General features: G+C 40.0%; 1 protein-coding gene across 1 annotated transcript in view; it reads right to left on the bottom strand.

Annotated features, from left to right (window-relative positions):
• The window catches only part of dock2 (dedicator of cytokinesis 2), a 350,017-nt gene that overhangs the window by 234,997 nt on the left and 90,077 nt on the right, over positions 1 to 24,943 (bottom strand). The window contains exons 16-22 of the mRNA XM_031898788.1: positions 19,432 to 19,504; positions 19,246 to 19,349; positions 16,729 to 16,912; positions 14,054 to 14,151; positions 13,036 to 13,125; positions 11,383 to 11,483; positions 10,015 to 10,149 (exon numbers count right to left, since the gene is read on the bottom strand). Of these exons, the coding sequence (XP_031754648.1) occupies positions 10,015 to 10,149; positions 11,383 to 11,483; positions 13,036 to 13,125; positions 14,054 to 14,151; positions 16,729 to 16,912; positions 19,246 to 19,349; positions 19,432 to 19,504 (785 nt within the window). The remainder of the gene's footprint in view (positions 1 to 10,014; positions 10,150 to 11,382; positions 11,484 to 13,035; positions 13,126 to 14,053; positions 14,152 to 16,728; positions 16,913 to 19,245; positions 19,350 to 19,431; positions 19,505 to 24,943) is intronic.

Here is a 24,943-nt window from a genome sequence, read left to right on the forward strand (position 1 = left end):
GGCCAGGTTGGAGCTGCAGAGTGCCATTGAGCCCTATGGGAGACTTTCCTTGGGCCAGGTTGGAGCTGCAAAGTGCCATTGAGCCCTATGGGAGACTTTCCTTGGGCCAGGTTGGAGCTGCAGAGTGCCATTGAGCCCTATGGGAGACTTTCCTTGGGCCAGGTTGGAGCTGAAAAGTGCCATTGAGTCCTATGGGAGACTTTCCTTGGGCCGGGTTGGAGCTGCAGAGTGCCATTGAGTCCTATGGGAGGCTTTCCTTGGGCCGGGTTGGAGTTGCAGAGTGCCATTGAGCCCTATGGGAGACTTTCCTTGGGCCGGGTTGGAGCTGCAGAGTGCCATTGAGTCCTATGGGAGGCTTTCCTTGGGCCGGGTTGGAGTTGCAGAGTGCCATTGAGTCCTATGGGAGACTTTCCTTGGGCCGGGTTGGAGCTGCAGAGTGCCATTGAGCCCTATGGGAGACTTTCCTTGGGCCAGGTTGGAGCTGCAGAGTGCCATTGAGCCCTATGGGAGACTTTCCTTGGGCCGGGTTGGAGCTGCAGAGTGCCATTGAGTCCTATGGGAGACTTTCCTTGGGCCAGGTTGGAGCTGCAGAGTGCCATTGAGCCCTATGGGAGACTTTCCTTAGGCCAGGTTGGAGCTGCAGAGTGCCATTGAGTCCTATGGGAGACTTTCCTTGGGCCAGGTTGGAGCTGCAGAGTGCCATTGAGCCCTATGGGAGACTTTCCTTGGGCCAGGTTGGAGCTGCAGAGTGCCATTGAGCCCTATGGGAGACTTTCCTTGGGCCAGGTTGGAGCTGCAGAGTGCCATTGAGCCCTATGGGAGACTTTCCTTGGGCCGGGTTGGAGCTGCAGAGTGCCATTGAGGCCTATGGGAGACTTTCCTTGGGCCAGGTTGGAGCTGCAGAGTGCCATTGAGCCCTATGGGAGACTTTCCTTGGGCCAGGTTGGAGCTGCAGAGTGCCATTGAGCCCTATGGGAGAGTTTCCTTGGGCCAGGTTGGAGCTGCAGAGTGCCATTGAGCCCTATGGGAGACTTTCCTTGGGCCAGGTTGGAGCTGCAGAGTGCCATTGAGCCCTATGGGAGGCTTCCCAAATTAAGCACTGAAGGATCAAAGTCGGAAAGGTTTTCCCGCTGTTTACAATCGTTCGGTACGAAAATTTTGGATCGCCAATACGATATTATCTTGACTAATATGATTTTTTCGTAAGCATTTTCGTCATATTTGCGATCAGCAGAAATTAGGGTATCCAATGCGAATTTTTCCCATTCGGGATTCAAACTCGTGATTTCATGAATGTAGCCCTAGGGGTGCAAAATACTAGGCATGCACTGAATCCACTATTTTAGGATCTGGCCCAACCCCAAAATCCTTTGCGAAAGAATCTGCAGGATACCAAACCAAATCCTAATTTGCATATGCAAATCAGGACAACTGTGTGTTTCGCGCATGGCGAAAAATTTTCAACTTCTGTATTTATACAGTATCTAGAAGAATTAAGTCTAAAACAACTGGACTTTTCTGAGTTTTTCTTGAAAATGTTTCACCACTCATTCGAGTGGCTTCTTCAGTTCAAATGACAGGTAGGGAATTCCCCGGCATTTAAACTCTTGATGGTAGTAGAGTCACAGACATCCAATCACAATGGTTCCATTGAACTTGTTCAGTTAGGTGTTAGCTGAAACTGACAGGTGTAAGAAAGTATGATCCAATCACAATGGTACCAAGATTCTCATTGATGAAGGTGTTAATCCTTCAAAGTACATGACTGGAAGTGTGAACTGTTGTGAAACCGCTGGGGTAAGGATGTCAACGCGTCATTGTATGTTGGTGACAAGCGGTGTCTCAGGCCCCCTCCTCTGTTCAGGGATGGTTTTTCCAGGCTGGCATAAATGGCCTCTTTCACACCTCTTTCAAACCATCTGTCCTCTCGGTCCAAGATATACACATTACTGTCCTCAAAAGAGTGACCTTTTTCCTTGAGGTGTAGAAATAGGTCACTCTTTTGAGGACTAGATACTGTATATCATGACCTGGATGAATGAGAATCTTCATAGACATTCTGTATTTATGTGACAAAAAGTCACATGATTTTAATGATTCGGATTCAGTTCAGCCAGAGGCATGGATTCGGCCGAATCTAAATCCTGCTGAAGAAGGTTGAATCTTGGCAAAATCCCAAATCGAATCCTAGATTTGGTTCATCCCTAGCAGATGTCTTCTGATGCTGCAGTTATGTACCAAAGTGTATCAGCTAAATTCTGCATTATTTCTGGTGAGTTCCAAACTTTGTTGGTCACAATTTGGGATCTGTTATCCAGGGTTTTCTGGATCAGGGGTCTTTTCCATAATGTGCATCTCCATACTTTAAGACTATTAAATCATTTAAACATTAAATAAACCCAATGTTGTGACTCCAATAAGGATTAATTATATTTTAGTTGGGATAAAGTATAAGGTACTGTTTTATTATTACAGGGAAAAAGGAAATCATTTAAAAAAATTTAAATTATTTGCTGATAGAGGGAGATGGCCTTCCCATAATTTGGAACTTTTTGGATAGTAGGTTTCCGGATTTTTTTTTTTATGATATAAATCTTGCAAATCAGAGAAATGGATGGCATAGCACCAGGCACGTATTTATCTAGGTGAATCAGCAGGATTTCCAATGTTTATTCTCAGAAAACATGCTATAGAAATCAATATTGCATACCAATAATCCCACCTGTACTCAGTGTCATAACACCTGTTTACAAAAAGCAATCATGCCTGATAAAGCATTCTGCAGTTCCAGCCAATCACAGCATGGACGTTTCTGAATTGGACTTCTAATTCTATTTGTGCTAGATTTTTTTCTCTCGTATCCTAGAACTTTTGAAGCTTAACAGCTACAGTATGCTCACAGGCAATTTATATTTAGGAATTTCAGTCTATGTGAAACATTAATATTTCATCTGCAAATCCATAAGAAAGCTGTTATCCTTCAGTGTATTCAAGGGCTAACTCTCTGATCCAAAAGCAATTTATTGTCTATTCATCTGCAATGGAAAATGTACTTTTGTCATATATTATTTAAGCTGTTGGATGCATTTATGACAGCACTCACTGTATTTTCAATTTATATTTTGGTTTATATACTAAGAATCAAGCTAGAAATTCAAAATGGGCCTCCTTAAAATTGGAGAACATTCTGCACTAGTCAATAAAAAAAGAACATGTAAATGCTGTATATCTTTTAAATTCCCAAATAAGTTTTAGTATATGATGTCAAGTTTGCCTGTTTTTGTTCTGCCGTCCCAGACCCTTCTCCCCACTGATTCTAAGATGATATCTGTATTATCTCCTCAACAAATGCCTTTTTTATTATGCTACTTTTTTGGGATTCCATAATGGTGTCTCCTATAATATGTTATCTCATCTATTTATTTGGGATGGTTGGAGCACATAGAATACAGAGACAATATCAGCATTCATGATAATGTCTTCCTTATAAATAATGCAGCCTGTGAAGTAGCGTTGTATCAATGATACTCTGAAGTCTTGAGATACTGAGAATATTAACTCAAATATGTGCAATGCTTGCCACCTTGGGATCATCAAACAGGTTTCTGAGAACCTTCCATATATAAATAGAAAGCAGGTAAGGGATATTATGTAGAATGTGTGGGACCTGGGGTTATCCAGATAAGGGGTCTTTTAAAATGTGACTGTAATGCTTTAAAGCTAATAAAACATATCATTTTAATTCCCAATAGTATTGTTTTGTCACAAACATGAAATATGCTGGCTTAAGACAAGATAATTGCTTTTTATTACAGAGTGACGGGCAAATCAGGTAAAATGATTTCAAGATAAACTGAACATATCATGCTGCAGCTTTGTTAAGCAGGGTTGGTGCGCAACATGTTTAGCTGCATCACATCCGGTGTCTGCTTCATTTGTAGTTACTGCCAACAAGAGCATGATGGGTGAGGTTTGAATAGCCGCATCTGAACAGACTATATAAATACAACTAGTGGGACTAGTGGGAGCTTTATAACAGAAGTGTTCAAAACAACTAGTTAAACAACAGAAAGGATTTGTTATATCTTATATCTGATTCGTTTTTCCTATATTGTGAACTGGTATAATGGTAACAATTTTGAAGGTCTAACTGTTTGCCATGTATACATACCTGGAACAGGAGTTCCAAGGTGCTTATCTGTGGGGTGGGTGTAATTAAATTGCCACTTGGCTAAAGTTGGCAATACACAGGCAGATTTATGCTGCCAATTCAAATTTTTCAGACTGATCCAGCAGCTTATCTGCTCATGTATGGGGACCCCCGATGGGCCTACCTGAGAAATATCTGGCAAAAACTGGCCAGGTGTCAATCAGGCAGGTTTGATTTTCCTGTCAGATTAAGGGCCACATCAGCTCATTGAGCCAGTCTTATACCAGTCAAAGAATCAAATTAGCCCGATATTGCCCAAGTTAGGTGGGCATATTGTGGGAAAGATCGCAAAAGAGTGTCTTTAAAGGTGGCCATACAATATAAAATCCAGAGTAGCAATTTGCAACAATGAGATCAGCTGACAACCTTGATGTTCATGAATCAATGGACAGTTTTTGATAGCCCCCATGGATTACAACTCAGTGGGAAGGTTGGTTGTACTTTGGGAAAGGATGGATATGAGGTTAGATTAGTGTTTCAACTAAGTAGGGTAGGTGTGTGTTGAGCTAGTATAGATAGGAATGTGGGAGTAGAATGGGAATACATGGTAGGTATGATGGGTATACCTACTAAAGAGATCCCACAAAAAATCTAACTATAGATCTAACTCTCCATTGAAATGGAAGAGGTAAAATGGAAGAACTGAGCTTGCTGTTATATAAAGTTAGAATAAAAGCCATGTACTAAAGAAATTACCATAGCACTGGGGAGGTGAATGAAACGATCCTGTAGCAGAGACAGCTATACAGTATAGAACAGTGACTAAGACACTTGAGAGCAGGATTCTTATCTATCAATCATCATGTTTGTAACTGTTTTCTATCTTAATCTTGTGTGTGTTTTCTTGCACTGATTGCCTTTTTTTCCCTCATGCAGGGATTTTTCAAAAATAAGAAGCTCGCCAGGTCTTTGGTACTGAGCAATTTATCAATGACAGAAAATGCAAGCAGGATTAAGATCATTCTTGTTTTCCTACAACGATTACCATCAACCCAGCACTCAATGGATAATAAATCTGCCATTAAATTTTAGATATGCAGACTGTGGGTATTTCTGCAATTTTTAACTGCAAAAGGCTTTTCACAGGGTTAAGCACAGAAGCAAAATAGAATGTATGTACAATGCTATTTAACTAATATACCTGTCAGTATATATTATATTATAAGAAGTAATGTGGTTGGGAAAATACGCGGATATCAGCAGAATTTCTCAAACAACTGAATAGCAAAAATCTTCCATTTTGATTATTTGATTACTTTAATTTTTCTTTGTGTTTTTTTTTTTCGCTTTTAGAAGGGTAAAGGGGAGAAATGGAAATTATGCTAAAATGTGCCCTTTGTGTTTAAGGTAATAAAGGATCTTTTGTTGGTTTATTCTTTTGTATACAACATAATAAATTCCTGGCTGCTACTACTGCTTACTCACATCATGACCTGGCAAATATCCTGCAATCACTCAGACCTGCCGGGGGAAAGGATTAGTTTAAGATTGTGTGTACGTTGCATTACTATTACTGCACTGAAATGCATTGCCTTTCATTTGCACAGGACAGCTTCTTTTTAACCAACCATGTGATTCATAAATCTCTCTACACTCAGCCTTAAGAATGTTATTATATTATGTTAGTACATTTAGTTACTGTTTCTTATTGGACTACAAAAACTAAAGTGATACATATTTATAAATATAAATATATATATATAAATATATAAATATATATATATACTGTATATACAGTATATAGCAGTAACAGTTCATCAAGTTTTGCCCTTCTACATGACCCCCAGCATATATGTATACATGTAAAGTATATGTGTGTATTTTAAACAAGAGCTATTAATATTCAGTAAATTCTATCCTTTATAAACAGTGCTTAGTGCTGTAATTAGTTATTATAACTGGTGCTTAGTGATGTAATTTCTGTCACATGACTCACTGAAACTGTATTATAATAGATAATGCACCCCCTGTTGTAAAATATTAGAGGATATTAGTAAGTTAACTTACTAAGTTAACTCCATGACCTGTATAAAAGCACTTGGCCTTTAGCCTTGTTGACAGTAGGAGGTAAATTATTCAGTATATATACAGTATATTATTGAGAAGGGATCCCCAACCTACTTTATTTGTGAGCCACACAGTTCTATTTGGTAGCCCCATGTGGACTGCTGGCCTGCAGGAGGCTCTGCTTGAGGTAAAGCTGTGTTTCTGTGCTTCCAAAACTTGTCTCCAAGCCAGAAATTAAAAAATGGCCTCGAACTTTGAAGCCACTAGGAGCGACATCAAACAGGGTGGTGAACAACATGTTGCTCATGAGCCAATGGTTGGGGATAGCGATGAGCAAATTTTTGCAGCAGTTTTGCGTAAACAAAAATTTGCAGAGTGAGGAAAATGTCACAGTCATGTCAAAAAAAGTTGCAGTCACCTCCAAAAAGTCATGGCCACGTCAAAAAAGTCCTGCGGTAGCCACGTTTCACAAATTTTTCAGTAGTTTCACAGATTTTTTTGCCAAAGTATAACGGGACAGATTCGCTCATCACTAGTTGGTGATCACTGTTCTACAGTATAACCTTATTTAATGCAATACTGTAATTGATATCTCTTAACATCAGAATAAACCCTTTATAACATAGAGACAGGTCCACGTGATGCTTTGGCTGCCAAAGTGTGGCATTGTGTTACAAGCAAGAATGAAGAAAACAGCAGCACTCCGGTTGTTTTGAAAAATGTGAATCTTTACTAAGTGCCAAAGGCAACGTTTCGGGCTTCACTCCAGCCCTTTATCAAGCCTTGATCAGGCTTGATAAAGAGCTGGAGTGAAGCCTGAAACGTTGCCTTTGGCACTTAGTAAAGATTCACATTTTTCAAAACAACCGGAGTGCTGCTGTTTTCTTCATTCTTGAATTTATCTGCCCGGGCAGTGGGTACAGCGTGCACCTGGGGCTGCAAGAAGCTATTTTCACTGTGTAAGCACATGTTAACCGATTCTATTGTGTTACAAGCAGTTACACAAACAGAAGGGGGATATTGAGTGGTTCACTGGATTTTAATGCTTCCATGTTAGTGGCAATTTCCTTGCCTCTTGTCTGAACTAAGCCATTGACTGCTGAGCCATATTGAGAAGAACTTTTGGGTATGAATATTGACTGTTCTCGATGACAATGTTATACCTTGCCGAGTATAGCAACTATATACTAAGCTGGCATTGACCAGTAAAGCATATGCACATTTTGTCATTAGAATTTTTATCTTTGCCTGAGATTGATCATTAACACAGGTACTACTTTCTAGAAGATTTATTCAATTATCATTTATTTTCTCTCACCAAGTTATCTAATAAGTTAAACATATTAAATATATTTCACTCATATTTGTATTTCCTTAATGTTACTTAATTAGCGAATATGTGAACTTTTTTTAGTGATACTGAGATATCATAGCAACATATTCTATACGGGATAGTTCCCAGTGACAGTGCTAAAATGTCAATAAACACGTGTCTTATTTATAAACTATTCACTACTACACCCATTCACTTTAGTTGTTGTTCGTATTGTTCTTACTTTATATCTAGCTTAAGTCTAGCATACATAAGGATGCTGCTCTACATTTAAGACCTTATGGACATTATTGCTTTCTATTGCAAATCCAATAAAATATATTGCACCTTCCCATCTGTCTAAAAGATTCCATGAAACAGAGCTGCTTACAGCACGGGCCTTGGCTATTTTGCTCTGCACTGTAACTCTGCTGCTTTTGGCTAAATTGCCTGGTCTCTGGTTTCCTTATTCCCAAAAACGGTTTAATTTTTCCCATGGCATCCTTAACCTAATGGTTATCTCATTCCCTTTACACCAAGGCAGAAGATCCTGCCATAAATATACCAAAGCAAGACTGATACAGTACCAAAATAAACACCCACATTGTGAATAAAGTGGCATCTTAACATCTTAATTTTAACATGTTAGCTACATCCTGAAACAGCTGTTACTGAGATGGGACTTTTTATTTCAACCTACCTGACCTTCTGATAAAAGTAATCTGCGAAACAAGTACAAGTGCAGTCTCAGGTGTCTTATGCCTCCTTCACAAGGCTCAGAGAGATGCTCACACATAAAAGATCATAGTGTAAACAAATTCCTCACATTATTCTGTTGCCATGCAAGAGACAGAACCCACCACCTTACGCACACACACAAAAAAACATGGTATACACAAACAGAATATGCCACTGGTGTTTTCAAAAAAGGCAGCTATACAGAGCAGTTTCAGAGAGAGAGAGAGAATGTCTAAAATTACATATTGATCTGCTATATGGAGATCTGCAGATACAGTCAAACATAGCCAAATAGGGCCACATTTCCCCATGGGGCATAAGTATTTTTAGTTGGGGTATTTTTAGTTTGTCCAGGGGTATTTTTAGTTTGTCCAGGGGTTTAATCATAATTCTGTTAGAAGACAACTTGAAGCACAAGTATCAGAACAGGGACTACGGACAGGCAGAACTGCATATGCGGAGGAGGCCGGTGACATGGCTAGGGATTGTGGGAGTGATGTCACATCCTGGGGTAGGTGGAGGGAGGGGGAAGGTAGGAAATAAGCAGCAATAGGATACATTTTGAGAAATGAGAGCAGAATCCCACCCACCTGTCCATAGATAAAGGTAGGTAATTAAGTGGTGGGGTTGTGTGAGGGTGCTTGGCCATTGTTTTCCACATTTGGCTGTGCAATTCTTGCCTCAGGGAGCCTATGACCAGTGATTGTTATGGCTAGGTAGCCAATTGGTAGTAATGCAGGCTCTATGCAGGCATGGGTGGCTGCCTGGTTTCACTTATCCATCTGACCCCTAAGGATGGGGTGGCTGGCATATCAGGTAGCACAGTAAGGCGGATTATTATAGGTGGTTATTATTGTCAAGCATTTTTTCAAAGTAATTTTCTGTATGTTGAGCTGAGAAGACTTTTGAATTGTAACTTTAAATGTTAATATTGTATCTGTACAGTAGTTTGAACTGTTCCCAAAACTGTTGTCTTTATTTTGTCTTCGGAAGGAGAGGATAAAAGTATGGGGGGTATGAGGTGAGTAAGGGAAAGCCTGGGGGGGTACACATTTCCCGCTGACACTGCCCTTGTCATGCACAACAGTGAGTTAAACATACAATGCCCAAACATTTCTTAAACAGGAGGGAGAAGGAAACTACAGAAAAATTCCAAAAACCTAATTATGTCCCACTTTCTAAAACAAAGACAAAGGGGAAACACTTACATGCAGACCAAGTTACAGAATATTAATCTAAAAGGCCAATTAAGGCTTTTTCCACGCACCCTTGGTGCCTTTTTAACGAATGAGATCAATGCTGGCCTTTAGAACTGGGAGCTGTTCCTGCCAGCATGATTAGTGTTTATGCAATGTCAGAATGTATTTGTACTGTACCAAAGTATTTACAAATAAGGCTTTACCAGCAAATACATGTCCCTTTACATTCTAAAGACATTGACCTGGGAAAAGATGACCAAAATACCATATAACATAGGGATACTCTAACATCATAACATCAAGTTCATAATGTACATATATAATATGCGGAATGCATAAAAAAGAAGTTCCATTGTGCCTTGTACACAAGTAAATTAAGGCACAATCCTCTGCAGCAGCCTCGACATTAGCATCTTAAAGCAGAATGTTTGATCATTACTGAGTCATAAATTTAGTAAGTGCTGTTGCAGTAATAGTACATCTCAGTGGCAGAGCAGTACTAATCAATTACAAGGTACTTCAAGAAAAAAAAAAAAAAACACGCTTACTGTGAAAATAACGTCCTCGACCGTACAATGAACTTGAAAACATATTCTAGTGCTTTCAGCGTTCTTAAAATCGGCTCACACTGTTCCCCTCGGCTGGAAATATCCAAATATTTCTTCAAAACACACATTAGTTTTCTGTCAAGAAAATACATCCAGATATATTAGTGTTGTCATATCGTCGTGGATAAAATATCCCCCGGTCATAAAAATAATAACAACGTACTATCAAAGTTTACTGACGTGGAATTGAGATATTCAGTGTTCGTAATGTAAAGCATTTCCAGTCATTTAGCGTAAATTGAAACTCGTGCAGAAAGAAACTTGAAAAGTACGAACTATGGACCCAAATCTTTATTTCTGCTGTTTTTTTTGCTATTATACTTCTAATTGGAAACTAAACGGTTCATGTGTGGTAGATTTTTCTATTAATGTCCTCTTCTATTCATATACCAGTCTTTCATTCAAATCAGTCCCTGGTTACTAAGGTCATTTGGAGCCTAGCAACCCAAAAGCTGCTGAAACTCCAAACTGGAGAGCAGCTGAACAAAAACTTAAAAATATTGAAAAAGACTACTGCTAATAAAACATGATGAACCAATGGCAAAATGTGTTTCCTGTGCAGCTTTTAAATTAAAAAGAATTTGCATTCATGGAGGGGTGGACAAGATGGACACACCATATGATGATGGGGTTGTTCACCTATGAGTTAGCATGAATGTAGAGAGTAATATTCTGAGACAATTTGCCATTGGTCATTATTTTTTATTATTATTAGTAGTCTTTTTAATGATTTAAATTTTTGTTTAGCTGCTCTCCAGTTTGGAGTTTCAGCAGCTATCGGGTTGCTAGGCTCCAAATGACCTTAGCAACCAGGGACTGATTTCAGTGAAGGACTGGTATATGAATAGAAGAGGACATTAATAGAAAAATAACTTATAAAAAATGACAATTGCCCAGGGTCGGACTGGGCCGCCGAGACACCGGTAGGCCCCGGCCCTAGTGGGCCCCAGCGGCCCAGTCCGACCTTTGCCGGCGCTCCCCCTACTGACTGTTCCTCCCCGACGTGTTCAATTTATACGCGCTCGGGGAGGACGTCAGGCGGGGGCCCTGCGGGGGGGGGGGGTTAGGGGACACGGCTGGGGCACCTGCAGGGCCTCTGGGGCGGGACCCCTTTAAGCGTGAAGCTAGGATGCCTTTTGCAAAGATAGCTTCCCTCTTATTATAGTATATTAAACTAATTGGCAATTAGCAGTATATGGCAGCTATCAGCAATGGGATGTGTCAGTTTTCTGAGCTGTCTGAAAAGTATGTTTCCTTTCAGATGCAAACAGTATCTCTGCCAGAGAGTCAATTATATGTTAAACTTACTTGTAGGCAAGCGTTGCACTGAAATGCTGCTTTATGTAGGCTTCTAACACAGTATTGAAATGCTGAAACTTCCTGTCAGCGATGAGTCCAATTATATATATCTAAATACAAAAACAAGAAAAAATATTTTGAATAATGAATGTTCATTGTAGCTTTGTACGTGCATAGAAAGTTCCAATTTGTACATAGTGGCAAACAGAGGCCAGGTTTCTACAGGGAACCCTTAGCCCTCCACCATTTTATATTACAGACCTGACTCTTTATGGTTTCAAAGACTCTTGTCTACTGTACTTGACAGTTGCAATAATAGTACATCAGTTCTTGCCATGCTCTCAACAAATGCACCTTCTTTTCTATACTACTATTACTAGTGATTACAGTTATGAACAAAAACGTTCTTTTTACTGACCTCTATAAAACCACATATTTTCTTGCCCAGAATAAGATTTATAGACGATTGGGATACTTCAGATTTTCTTTGGGCTTTGTGTTGTTAGATTTGTGATACTAAAAATGGCTGGACTTTTGTATTGAAGCAGTTTAAACACATTCGGGCGCATTCCTTAGGTGCAGTGTGCAAAATGCAAATGGATTCCCTTTACTACATTTGTGCTGCACCTTCTGCAGTTGTGTCTGATTCACCATAATGGACACAATATTTTTTTTCTGGTGTCATTTTCAGTATTTAGCATGCAAAAGCGCTCAATTCTTTAGGTGCAAATGTGCTGCGCCTATTGACTTGGGGCTATGGCCTGGCCAGTAGGTGGCAGTAGCTCCGGGGTCCTTGCATCGATAGATGCAGCATCACCTGAAATGAAAGGCACGAATGGCCTGAGTGGCGCCAAGTGCATCTATATAGAAGTGATGCAAGTATCTTTAATGAAAGGGCACAACTCACTATGGGAAAAGCACAAGTTGACTATTGAGCTTGCAGACATAAATGTCTACATATTAAACTTACTTCCTTGTATCTATCTATATACAGTAATGCTTCACCAGTGACTTCAGATGTCACACAATCAGTGGCTTAACTATAAAGCAGACCCTGCCGGCAGGTTGTGCACCCAGGGGAGGGGGTTGGTCGGGAACCAGGGGCCCCCGGGGTGTGTGGGGGCCGTGGCAGGGGTCCCATGGGGGGGTGCAGGGCCTCTGGGATGGCAGTCTGACCCTGTGCCCGCTCTACCCTGCCCCCTGCCTGTACCTGTCTATTCGCTTGCTCAGTTCTGCTCCTGCCAATTGATTTCCTGCCTTCAGCTTCCCCTTGTTCAATACCTGTTGCATAATTATTGCTACTTGCCTGAAGGGCTCATTCTTTCCCAACACAACATAAACAAATGTCTTTTTTTAAGTGGTTTTAATCAATTTTGATACTAAATGATGCATTTTCCTGAACAGGAACTCCATTCCAAGGATATGAGTAAAAAGAAGTAAAATTAAGTTAACCCTTAACAAATCAACTGTTGCATAAAGACATTACAATGATTGTTATGGACCAATCAATAGTTTCTTACACATCACAAAATTAAAAAATTGTAATATACTGTGTAAATAGAATATGTTCAATGATCTGTAAACGTAGTGCAAATATAAACAAGTTTAAAATAACAGTTACATCATTGGGGATTTAGGCAGCTAAAACGGCTTAACACTTACCAGTGCATCAAAGACGAGGATATCATACTTTTCTGTCTGGGAATTCTCCATCATAATGTTAAACAAAGCATCGAGAGTGTCTTGCAAAAACTTGAACAAAAAGGTAAAAATATTTTACTGCTCTTTTTTCTAATAAAATGCATATTTAGCACAGAGGTCAAGCCTAATTAGAAATATATGTGCAGTAAAATAAAAAGGTCTACAGTTCAGTTCCTGGCCACTTAGCAACTAGTAATCTGTAACAAACGCCCTACAAACAATCCATGCCTCATCTCACAGCATCGTAGTAGAAAATGGTACGGTGGGAATTTTATAAGCCCAACAAACTCCCATGAAAAAAAAATCACATTCTTATCACTGTTCTATAAAGGCAATGTTATGGAAAGTTTGTATATATTATTTTTTCTTATAAATTATTTATAGGGAACCCTGTATCCTTTGTAAAACATTTGGCCAAATTCCGAACCGAATGCTAATTACCATATACTAATTAGGCTACATTAGGGTTAAATTAAAAAAAAAAAATTTACTTCTGTGGTTACATGAAAAAAAGGCATATGATTTTTAGGATTCGGATTCGGTTTGGCCAGGAGCGTAGATTCAGCCGAATCCTGCCGAAATCCCAAACCGAATCCTGGATTCGGCGAATCTCTAATTATATATGAAAATACATAATATATTATATAATATATGAACTGTTCAAAGAGAGAGCAATTACACATCTGTGGATCCTTGATATAAAATCACAAAGATATGTACAAATATTTTAGGTTACTGCATAACCCGGAGGCCAGGTTGAAGGAGTCTTCCAGGGTAGACCTTTCAAATGACCTTCATTGTGCAGTGGGGGGCCTGAGGGTGTACATGCATTTACATTATATATATATATATATATATATATGTAAAGTTTTCAAAATTTCCTTATGTATATTTCATACCTACATACAATAAAATAATAATATTATACATGAGATGGAACAGGTGTATGTTTCCAGCAACATGTTCTTATGTAACATACTTTCACAACTTCTTCCCCATCCACAATCTTCAGCTTTTCTAAATTTTCCTGCAAATGTTCTGGCTTTGTGCGCCATTTCAGGAGTCCAAGCAAGCCAACTTAGAAAGAAAAAATAAGCAATGGTTTGTAAAAGATAATAATAAGATAATAACAATGCCCAACACAAACATAATCACACAAAATGAAAGACAAGCGGGTACAGTAGTAAACTGTAATTGGGTGGTATTAGGCAGTTATGGGGTTCTGTCTATGATCTAGCACAACTAATCACGTTTTATTCCCAAAATTGTAGCCCTACATAAGTTCACCCCATATTTTTTATTTTAGATATGTTAACATTTTTACTTAATAGAATAGGGGGCTGATTTATTAACAATTGAATTTGAGATTTAGGGGCCGATTTATTAAAACACGAGTTCGAATCCCGAATTGGAAAAATTCGGATTGGATACGATAATTTCTGAAAATCGTAAATATAAAAAAAAATGCTTACGAAAAAATCGTATTAGTCTAAAAGCTGGCGAGTTCATGTAGAAGTTAATGAGAGTTGCCCGGGCTCTAAATGAGTTTAGCCTATAATACAACAAAAATTTTAATTTATGATTACAAGTGGCACAATCCAATACTAAGTAGCAGATTTATCAAAATGTGAGTTTAGATCCTAATACATAAATCTCACCCACGTTCTATTCATTCCTATGGGATTTTCAGAAGTGTATTTATCAAATGGTGAGTTCTAATTTTCAACCATTGATAAATACACTTCAAAAAATCTCATAGGAATGAATAGAACATTGGTGAGTTGTACATATGTATGGGATTTTAAGAAGTGTATTTATTAATGGGTGAAAGTTAGAACTCACTTTTTGATGAATACACTTCTAAAAACCCCATAGGAATGAATAGAACGTGGGTGAGTTTTTATGTATTAAGCGCTAAACTGACATCTTGATAAATCTGCCCCTAAGCTTTATTTATTTAAGACTCTTCTCGATTTTTCTAAAATAGTCTACAAAAGGCAAATAAGTTTCATAAATCAATAATAGTCTTTAGGAACCATTAGTTCAGCTGGGCCTTTTTCTGGCAGGATTAAATAAAAACAACAGTTTTTAATTCTATTGTGATGCAAGTGCAAAAAATATCATGAATAAAGTTGTGTTAACAGGAAAAATAATGTATACCATCCTCTGAGAAAGCGTCCAATGACAAAAATCAATTTGTAGGGCGGAGCTCAGGGTCATTGACATACATATGTCCCTTTAGTACGGTAGATTTATTTGAATTTTGGATAAATTTATGATTGTTTTGTGTACCAAACAAATATTTTATGTGTGATACTGCCTATTATTAGTATTACTATAATATTATTTATTCAGGGTCTAGGGCAGTATTCCCCAGTGCATCAGGTGACTTACTAACTATGACTAACTACTTATAAAAGATATAAAGGGGTTGTAGGCGCCCAATTAAAGACAATTCTAAGAAACTTTCTATAACATTCATTAAACATGTATTACACACTGGACATTATGTTGCCCTGTTAAAATACAGACAAAAACCACCCAAAGATATCATGCCATTGACAAGCACTGAATTCACTGTAGGTATATCATTCACATTCAGTAGTCACCGGAAAATACATAGGCAATTCTTTTCACGCAGTTACAAGATTTGACTGACGTACCCATATTGATTTCAGTGTTCAGCAATGGTAGGGTATTTTCAGCCATTTCATCTTCATTTTAACTTAAGTGACAAAACTTCTCATGTGTCACTGCCCTAAAAGTCATCTAAATGAAACTAAAAACAGTATTGTTCCTTGCTGTTCCTTGCTCTGCTCGTTCTGACTGACAGACCTGTGAATAGCATGCAAGGAATTGTGGAAAATGGAGTCTTGGCAGGAGACAAGCTGATTTTTGGGATATGTAGATAAAGACAGTTAGGCCCTGGTTTAAATTGCAATTAAATTTACAAGTAACATTAAAAAACAAAAATACTTTCCAAAAATATTGGAAAGTTGCTTAAAATTTTATTTTATTAAGTACATTTTTACAAGGAGTTGTATGTTCTCCACATGTCTGTGTGGGTTTACTCCAAAACCATACAGGCAGTTTAATTGGCTTCTGACCATAGTGAATGTGATTGGGACCCAGCTCCTCTGGCGCAAGGACTGCAGTATAAGCTCTGTGTATATGCGTTGGTGCTATATAAATAATACATAGCTTTTAGCCGTTTTACAAACAATTTTTAAAATGACATTTAGGACAATGACAAACAGGGAGATATGGTACCTGCGGTAGTGCATCTTTTTCTCCCAAAAATGCCATCCCCTTCGCTAACATTGGAATCACCGCAAGTAAAATAAATTACTCAGGGATATTCGGCTTAATTGTGGGAACATGCAAAAGAAGGCAATTTCCCATGATAAAGCCTAAGTAATGTAATTTACTTGCTTCAATGTAAGTGTTAGCAAAAGGGCTGGATTTCTCAGGAGGTCTGTCACCAACGCGGTAGCGCATTTTTACTGTCTAACAAATCTCCCCGTGTGCCATTGTCCTTATATAGGGAGTTGTGTTGGCAATTCCATTATGTTGAGTGCACCTGGGTAGTGGATTATGTATAAAATAAACAGGCAGTGGTTCATAATATGAAGATACCCAGCGCAATTGACCTACCATTCTGAGTTAATTTAGTTGAACAAACAAGGGTGGAAATGGAGAAGGCATCTCGTGAGCTCACAGACAGGCCTCCCGAACTACTGCTGTTCCTGCTGAATGTGGATCCTTTATTATCCATTTGTTGACGGGTGAAAGGAAAATGCAAATAGGTACTGCCGTCTTCCATTTTTTTACTATCACCCTGAAAGCAACATAACACCACTTCAATAAAAAAATATGTAGTGGAGTAGAATATTATTCTTCAAAATATACTTTTTTTTTTTTAATATAAATGTCCTATACAAAATGCACCAGTCTTTCAAACACACCATTCAAGAGGAATGAAACTGGTTTTCTTGCTTCTCTTATAAACCACTACTCCAAATCTGAAGGAGAAGAAAATGTAAAACCTAAGTAAGCTTTATCACAAAGGTCTATGTAAATACAACCATAAGCACTCACAGAAACGCTGCACTGAGTCCTCTATCAAAGGAAACACATGATTTCTTCTCTTTTTTTGTAAACATGATGTTCCAGTGTCTGACTTCCTCTCTTAGAAACATCCTTAATACCAGTGGCCAGAGTATGCGCGGTTCTCTTCTCTCTCCCCTCTCCTGCTCCTCCCTTCCACGAGAATGCTAAGAACTCCCTCCCCCTCCCTTAGGAATGTGTGATCTCAGCTATAACGGCTGAACTGCAGGCAGGAAGCTACTTAAAACGGCAGCTGCTATCTTAAGCAAATGGAGAAAGCTTCTAAAGCTGTTTTCTCAGGTATGGTAATGGTTTCTGCAGAATAAATATATTGTTCTAGGTGGCACTAATGTGGCAAATCTATTAACAGTAAAATGCCAAAATGATTTCCTTTAAAGTAGTTCACCTTTAAATTAACGTTTAGTATGGTCTTAATTTTTTATTTTGAGTGGTTTTACAGCTCTTTATCTTTTTGTTCAGCAGCTCTCCAGTTTGGCATTTCAGCAGCTATCTGGTTGCTAGGGTCTTATTTATCTTAGAAACCAGGCAGTTGCTTGAATGAGAGACTGGAAGATGAATATGTGAGGGACCAAATAAGATAAGATAAGCAATAACAAGTAACAATAACAAAGATGTTGCCATGCAGATCCATAGTTTTTTACAAACAGCAACAGCAAAGTACAGCAACTTGAGATGCTTTAGTGTTGTGGTCTAATTAACTGAAAGCACTAATGTAAAGTCTTTCTGGAACATAAAATAAGAAACATCTACAATATGCACAGCAATAAAGAAAGAAGTATTACTGTGTCTTCCACAATAAAACAAGGAGTAATCACCCAAATAAATTAACCCACGCAAACACATGCAGCCTTTGATGAACTGACCAGCAACAGACAGTGCATAATGGAGAAGGTCGAGTGAACATTATTCCCTAGTCTACAGGCAATGAAACATAAAAGCTTGATATATTACGACTGTCAGATCAGCAATCATATTCACAAATATCCCACTCATATTCAAACGGTCACATTCTCTGGAATGTCATTGCAAAAAGCATTGCTTGATGTTGTGAAAATCCAGGAAAGAATATTTTACACTTGTTTTGGAATCTAAATCCATTGCCCCAGGCAAGCCAAGATACGTTTAATAGTGCAGCGGCTTTAATGTGCTAACTGAGCATGTGGAGAAACGCTGGAGATGAAAGATTCTTTTTGGAAAGCTTAGCAACACCTGGCAAAAGTAAAAAAGAACAGAACACATCTAGCAGAAAGTTCACTAGCTGGACTATCATCAATCTCTCGGCTAGAGCTTTAAAGTGATATTTATCAAAATGTTCTGATGTCTTTTTATGGGTCCAGTTACTGGCATCTCTAGATGAAATATTGCAAGGGACCAACAGTACTTGGAAAATATAACCAAGTACAAGTGGGTGGAAAAATTCATACATAAGAACTATTTACATTTTGAAATGTTTTCCATTAGACAGGTATTATGTTGTCACATTAAATTGCACGTAGCGTAAGACCTAGGTGCAAATTTTTGTTGCGAAAAATAGCTTTTTCAGTAAGAATTTTATGACATACACAGCACACTAGGCATCATTTACCCACTGGTGGATGGAAAAATAAGGCATAGGTCATGTCATGATTTGTTCCAGCAGGGAAAATAATGATGATGTTCTATATTATTTAGGGATGCACCGAACACACTTTTTTGGGTTCGGTTAATGTTCTATATTATTTAGGGATGCACCGAACACACTTTTTTGGGTTCGGTTAATTTTGGGTTAACCCACCCCAATGGATTCGGCCCAATAACAAACCAAATATGAATCCCAATTAGCACGGCCAGGACCGTGGATTCGGACCAAACCAAACCCTGCCAAAAAAGGCCCAATCCTGGCTGAATACCGAACCGAATCCTGGATTCAGTGCATCCCTAATATTATTACAGCAAAAAAAACACCAAAAAGTCATCAAGTGACCTAACAAACCGACAAAATATTAGACTGTGGTAGAATATTAGCTTTTATTCACACAAAATAAGAAGATCAAAAAGCAGTACCTTTAATACCACCAAGTCATGGTTGCCATCATGTAATGTTGTCCCATCCTCCTTCATAAGCCGCACAAAAGCCATGGCAAAGTTTCGTTCTCCTTTGTCTTTTGCTGGAAAGGACACATGGCATTGAGCTCTCCTTCACTTAACAATGCAGGGAGGTAATTCAGAAGAATTCAGAAAATCACTTACATTCTTGGGACGACCTGTGTCTAAACATGAACCGAAGATGTATTCTCTGCATTTCTTCAATTGGCACTGCCACCTGTTTCCAAGATAAAATGTGTAAGAAAAACAGAAAAACCATTAGTGTTATTAGTTCATGGCCAATGCAGACCTCTCACCAAAAGGCGAAACTCACCTTTCCCCAGCCCCAACCAAGTACCAGACCACTAGAAGAGCAAACTTACACACTGCACCTAATGTATGTCTGCATATTGATCAACAGGCTCCTACACCATGCATTTGCCATGAAGTATGTAAGGGAAGACAGCTGCCCAATCATGTCAAACCTTAACAATCTCACCTCTCATTTGGCGTAGGTGCCATGCAGAATGTTTGGCGGTTTATTCAACATTATCAGTTGGGTAGCATATTTTGAGTCACACAGTTGATTGAAAAAGTCGCGACAATTCGCGAAAAAGTCGCAAAGTACCAATCATTACGAAAAAACGCATTTGGACGCTTTTCGGACGTTCGTGGATTAGTAAATGTGCCCCTAAGTTTTCTCCATTTTGACTAAGGGTAATTGTAAATTCAATACTTTCTTCCCTAAAACTGCATTTCCCACCTTCCGTTGTCCAAATTCTTGAATGGATTGCTTCATTAATCTATGCCCAACTTCCTAAGATTAACTTAATGGTCACTGACCAATCATAACCTATGGTCAGCCTCTAGGTTAAGAGAATGGGTTAAGTTTTATTTAGAGAGTTCCTGAGGTTCCTACAGTGAGGACACTCAGTGACTCCTACAGTGAGGAATAAAGGGGAGGCATTGGATCTAGATGTAACATATCCACATGTGTTATTATCTTTGTAAATATCTGTATATATTTTAATTAAATTTAGGGTTGTTTTGTATTTTGCATGTTAGTTATTGCTGTCAGGGCCGCCATCAGGGGGGCACAGGGGGGACAATCGTCCCGGGCCCGGACGTTTTTAGCTTTAAAGGGGACCCGGCCGCGCTAAAATTATCTTATTTCGGGCCCCCTTTAATCTAGTCCGGGCCGTCGCTTCCTCGGCTCTGGCGGCGTCCTCCGCTATGTGCCGCTACTTCGGCGCTTTTATAAGGTTGCGCCCGTGCGTACTGACGTCACACGCATGGGGCGCAACCTTATAAAAGCGCCGAAGTAGCTGGGAGCTGCAGCACATATCAGAGGACACCATGGCAGCAGGCAGCAGGCAGGCCGGCCCTGGGGGAAGCTGGAGAATGCTTTGTGGGGGGGCCCTGGGGGAAGCTGGAGAATGCGTTGTGGGGGGGCCCTGTTGGAAGCTGGAGAATGTTTTGGGGTGGGGGCCTAGGGGAAGCTGGAGAATGCTTTGTGGGGGGGCCCTGGGGGAAGCTGGAGAATGCTTTGTGGGGGGGCCTGGGGGAAGCTAGAGAATGCCTTGTGGTGGGGCCTGGGGGAAGCTGGAGGATGCTTTGGGGGGGCCTGGGGGAAGCTGGAGGATGCTTTCGGGGGGGGGCTTTTTAGGGGGGCACTGGTTACCAAAGTTTTAGGGGGCCCTGGGCTGGCTAGCAATGATTTAGGGGGTACCTGCCCTGGCACCAATGCAAAATGTAACTCCTGGACACCAATGTTTTAGGGGGCCCTGGCTACCAAAGTTTTATGTCCTTTGTATTGTTGGGAGGGGTCACTGGGGGAGGGGCCATTGGGGGTGTGGGAGGAGGGGGGGCACATAAAACTTTATTGTGAGGGGCCCCGTGATTTCTGATGGCGGCCCTGATCGCTGTAGATGTCTAGCTTCTGTTAATGTATATTTTGAATGAACTATCTCTTTTATTAATGAATCCTCATAACCAGGAATACGTCTGTACTTATGTATATAAGAATAAATATACTTATTTACATAAGTATATCCTTGCGCAATATTTATCTAATTTTCAGGATTCTTATTTTCTAGCTCAAAGCTGCAGTTGCATTTTCTTCCTCGTGATTGCAGGGGTTATTTTGCCAATCACATTTTTTCAAATGAAAAGCATAGAGAAATCAGACACAGTAATCTGACTACCTAGAATCCTGAAGAAGATATGATTTTAAAAAAAGCCAGTTGTATAGTCATATAGGGATATAGTCAGGCCCAAACTGGCAGTCTGTAGATTCTGGAAAATGCTAGAGGGGCTGCTGTAAGATGCCATAGACAGTCACTATTTAGTATGCCGCTGGCTTGAAATACCAGGCCTATAATCATTAAATCCTGGCTACAGTGGCACTGGTTGTGGGCAACTTGACATTTTCTGATCATTAATATGCAACTATGGCACGAACTATGACAAAAAAAAACCCAGGGCCTCTGACATTAGGCCCCAGAATATGAATTGGCCATTTCCCAGTTATTTAAACAGTAATTAACCCTTTAAGTGCCAAGGGACGTAGATTCTACGTCCCAGGTACCAAGGGACCAAAGTGCCATGGGACGTAGAATCTACGTCCAATGGCACTGTCGGGTTTACAAGCGCTGCGCTCGCTTTTAAAGCAGCGCAGCGCTTGTAAACCCCTCAGATCCCCCTAGGCAACGAGCAGAGTAAGACATACTCACCGATCCGGGTCCCCGAGCCGCACCGATCGCGTCGCCAGCCAATGACAGCAGTGGACACGCGTTGATGACGTGTCCACTGCTGTCCCTTTAAATAGCGCCGCCTACTGTCGGCTCCCTCACTCCTGCTGCGCACTTCGGACGAGATGGAGCTCCCCTGCTGCCTTCCTGCTGGATTGATCGCCCCTGATCGCCCCTGATCGTCTGCCTGCCTTGGGTAAGCTGAACTACAACTCTCTACCACTGTTTATTTTGCTTATTTCTATCTCAACTGTCTAAAAAATTTTTTTTTTTTTTTTTTGCATTTTTTCTTCTATCTTTGTCATTATTACACTTTTGTACACATACACACTGATTTACAACTTTCCCAAGCACACACAGACACTTACACACACACTTACACTTACACTTTTTTTTTTTTTTTTTTTCTTTCTTTCTTTTCTTTTCTTTCTGTCTTTGCTTTCTTTGGCAGTCTTTTTTTTTACTAAAACTTTATTTCTGATCTTGCTCTATAATTATCTGATTTATTTGGTTGCATTTTAGTGTTTTTTTGGCATTTTCATAATTGATTTCTGTTTTTGAATTATTCTATTGCACTGTAACTTTTTGTATTGCTATTGGGTGCTGAATTTGCAGTGACGTTGGTGGATCCAGGGCTCTGACCACCGATTTCATTGCAATTATTGTTCTTCTGTTGGTTTAGGTGGTTTTATTGGATTTTACGGTGTTTTATCTTTGCATTGTTCTTTATTGTGTGTTTAGTGCCCCCAAAAAGGTTGCTTTTGCAGTGACATTGGTGGATCCAGGGCTCTTACCGATTTCATTGCAACTATTGTTCTTTGATTGCTTTTAGTGGTTTTATTCCATTTGATTTCAGTTGTTCTAGAAAGGTCCAGAGGTGCTAAGATTGTTCTGGTAGTTTCTATTGCCAAGGGTTAGGCTGATGCCACACGAGGCGTAGGGCTGATTTTTTCAGCAAGTGGAAAAACGCTTGCCGAAAATTCAGCCCTACGCCTGCTACTTGTTCCTGCACCCGAATGAATGGGATACGCTCGGGTGCAGGCACGTGTAGCCGATATACGCATGAAAACGCGAGACTTTGCATTCTCACGCGTTTTCATGCGTATATCGGCTACATGTGCCTGCACCCGAGCGTATCCCATTCATTCGGGTGCAGGCAAAAAAAAAGGGGTGCATAGAGTGCAGCCCCAATATTATGCATTTTCAGGTTTGGCGGCCATGTACTTATGTGCAACCAGACATAGGTATCGTTTTATTCAGGGGAACTTGCAGATTGATGGTTAGTAAGTTTTTGGTAGTTGCCATGGAGATTTTGGGGAGAAATCTAGGTTTTTTATCTGGTTTTTCCTTGATTTCTGACCAAAATCTAGGTTTGTATCTGGTTTTTCCTTGATTTCTGACCAAAGCGCTGACTTCTGCAAGGGACTGCGGCCACAATTTTCCATGTAGAAAGAGAAGAGTGGCGTCTCTGAATAGCTGAAGGTGTGCACTTTTCGTAAATATATAGATTGTGGGGGTTATCTCACAGGTAGGGGGGGTTAACAGTGAAAAACTGCAGGTAGTGCACATAGAGCGCAGCCCCCAAAATTTCAACTGAAATTGCCCTTATGCATTGCCCCTGTTTTGGGGCATTTGGTGGCCACGTCTTTATGTGCACCCATACATATGGGGTATCGTTTTATTCAGGGGAACTTGCAGATTGATGGTTAGTAAGTTTTTGGTAGTTGCCATGGAGATTTTGGGGAGAAATCTAGGTTTGTATCTGGTTTTTCCTTGATTTCTGACCAAAGCGCTAACTTCTGCAAGGGACTGCGGCCACAATTTTCCATGTAGAAAGAGGAGAGTGGCGTCTCTGAATAGCTGAAGGTGTGCACTTTTCAGAAATATATAGTTTGCGGGGGTTATTTCACAGGTATGGGGGTGTTTAGACTAAATAACTGCAGATAGAGCACAGCCCCCCCTTATGCATTGCCCCTGTTTGGGGGCATTTGGTGGCCACGTCTTTATGTGCACCCATACATATGGGGTATCGTTTTATTCAGGGGAACTTGCAAATTGAGGTTTAGTAAGTTTTTGGTAGTTGCCATGGAGATTTTGGGGAGAAATCTAGGTTTTTATCTGGTTTTTCCTTGATTTCTGACCAAAATCTAGGGTTGTATCTGGTTTTTCCTTGATTTCTGACCAAAGCGCTGACTTCTGCAAGGGACTGCGGCCACAATTTTCCATGTAGAAAGAGAAGAGTGGTGTCTCTGAATAGCTGAAGGTGTGCACTTTTCGTAAATATATAGATTGTGGGGGTATCTCACAGGTAGGGGGGGTTATCACTGAAAAACTGCAGGTAGTGCACATAGAGCGCAGCCCCCAAAATTTCAACTGAAATTGCCCTTATGCATTGCCCCTGTTTTGGGGCATTTGGTGGCCACGTCTTTATGTGCACCCATACATATGGGGTATCGTTTTATTCAGGGGAACTTGCAGATTGATGGTTAGTAAGTTTTTGGTAGTTGCCATGGAGATTTTGGGGAGAAATCTAGGTTTGTATCTGGTTTTTCCTTGATTTCTGACCAAAGCGCTAACTTCTGCAAGGGACTGCGGCCACAATTTTCCATGTAGAAAGAGGAGAGTGGCGTCTCTGAATAGCTGAAGGTGTGCAATTTTCAGAAATATATAGTTTGCGGGGGTTATTTCACAGGTATGGGGGTGTTTAGACTAAATAACTGCAGATAGAGCACAGCCCCCCCTTATGCATTGCCCCTGTTTGGGGGCATTTGGTGGCCACGTCTTTATGTGCACCCATACATATGGGGTATCGTTTTATTCAGGGGAACTTGCAAATTGAGGTTTAGTAAGTTTTTGGTAGTTGCCATGGAGATTTTGGGGAGAAATCTAGGTTTTTATCTGGTTTTTCCTTGATTTCTGACCAAAAT

The sequence above is a fragment of the Xenopus tropicalis genome, chromosome 3, assembly GCF_000004195.4.
Source record: "Xenopus tropicalis strain Nigerian chromosome 3, UCB_Xtro_10.0, whole genome shotgun sequence".
Lineage (NCBI taxonomy): Eukaryota > Metazoa > Chordata > Amphibia > Anura > Pipidae > Xenopus > Xenopus tropicalis.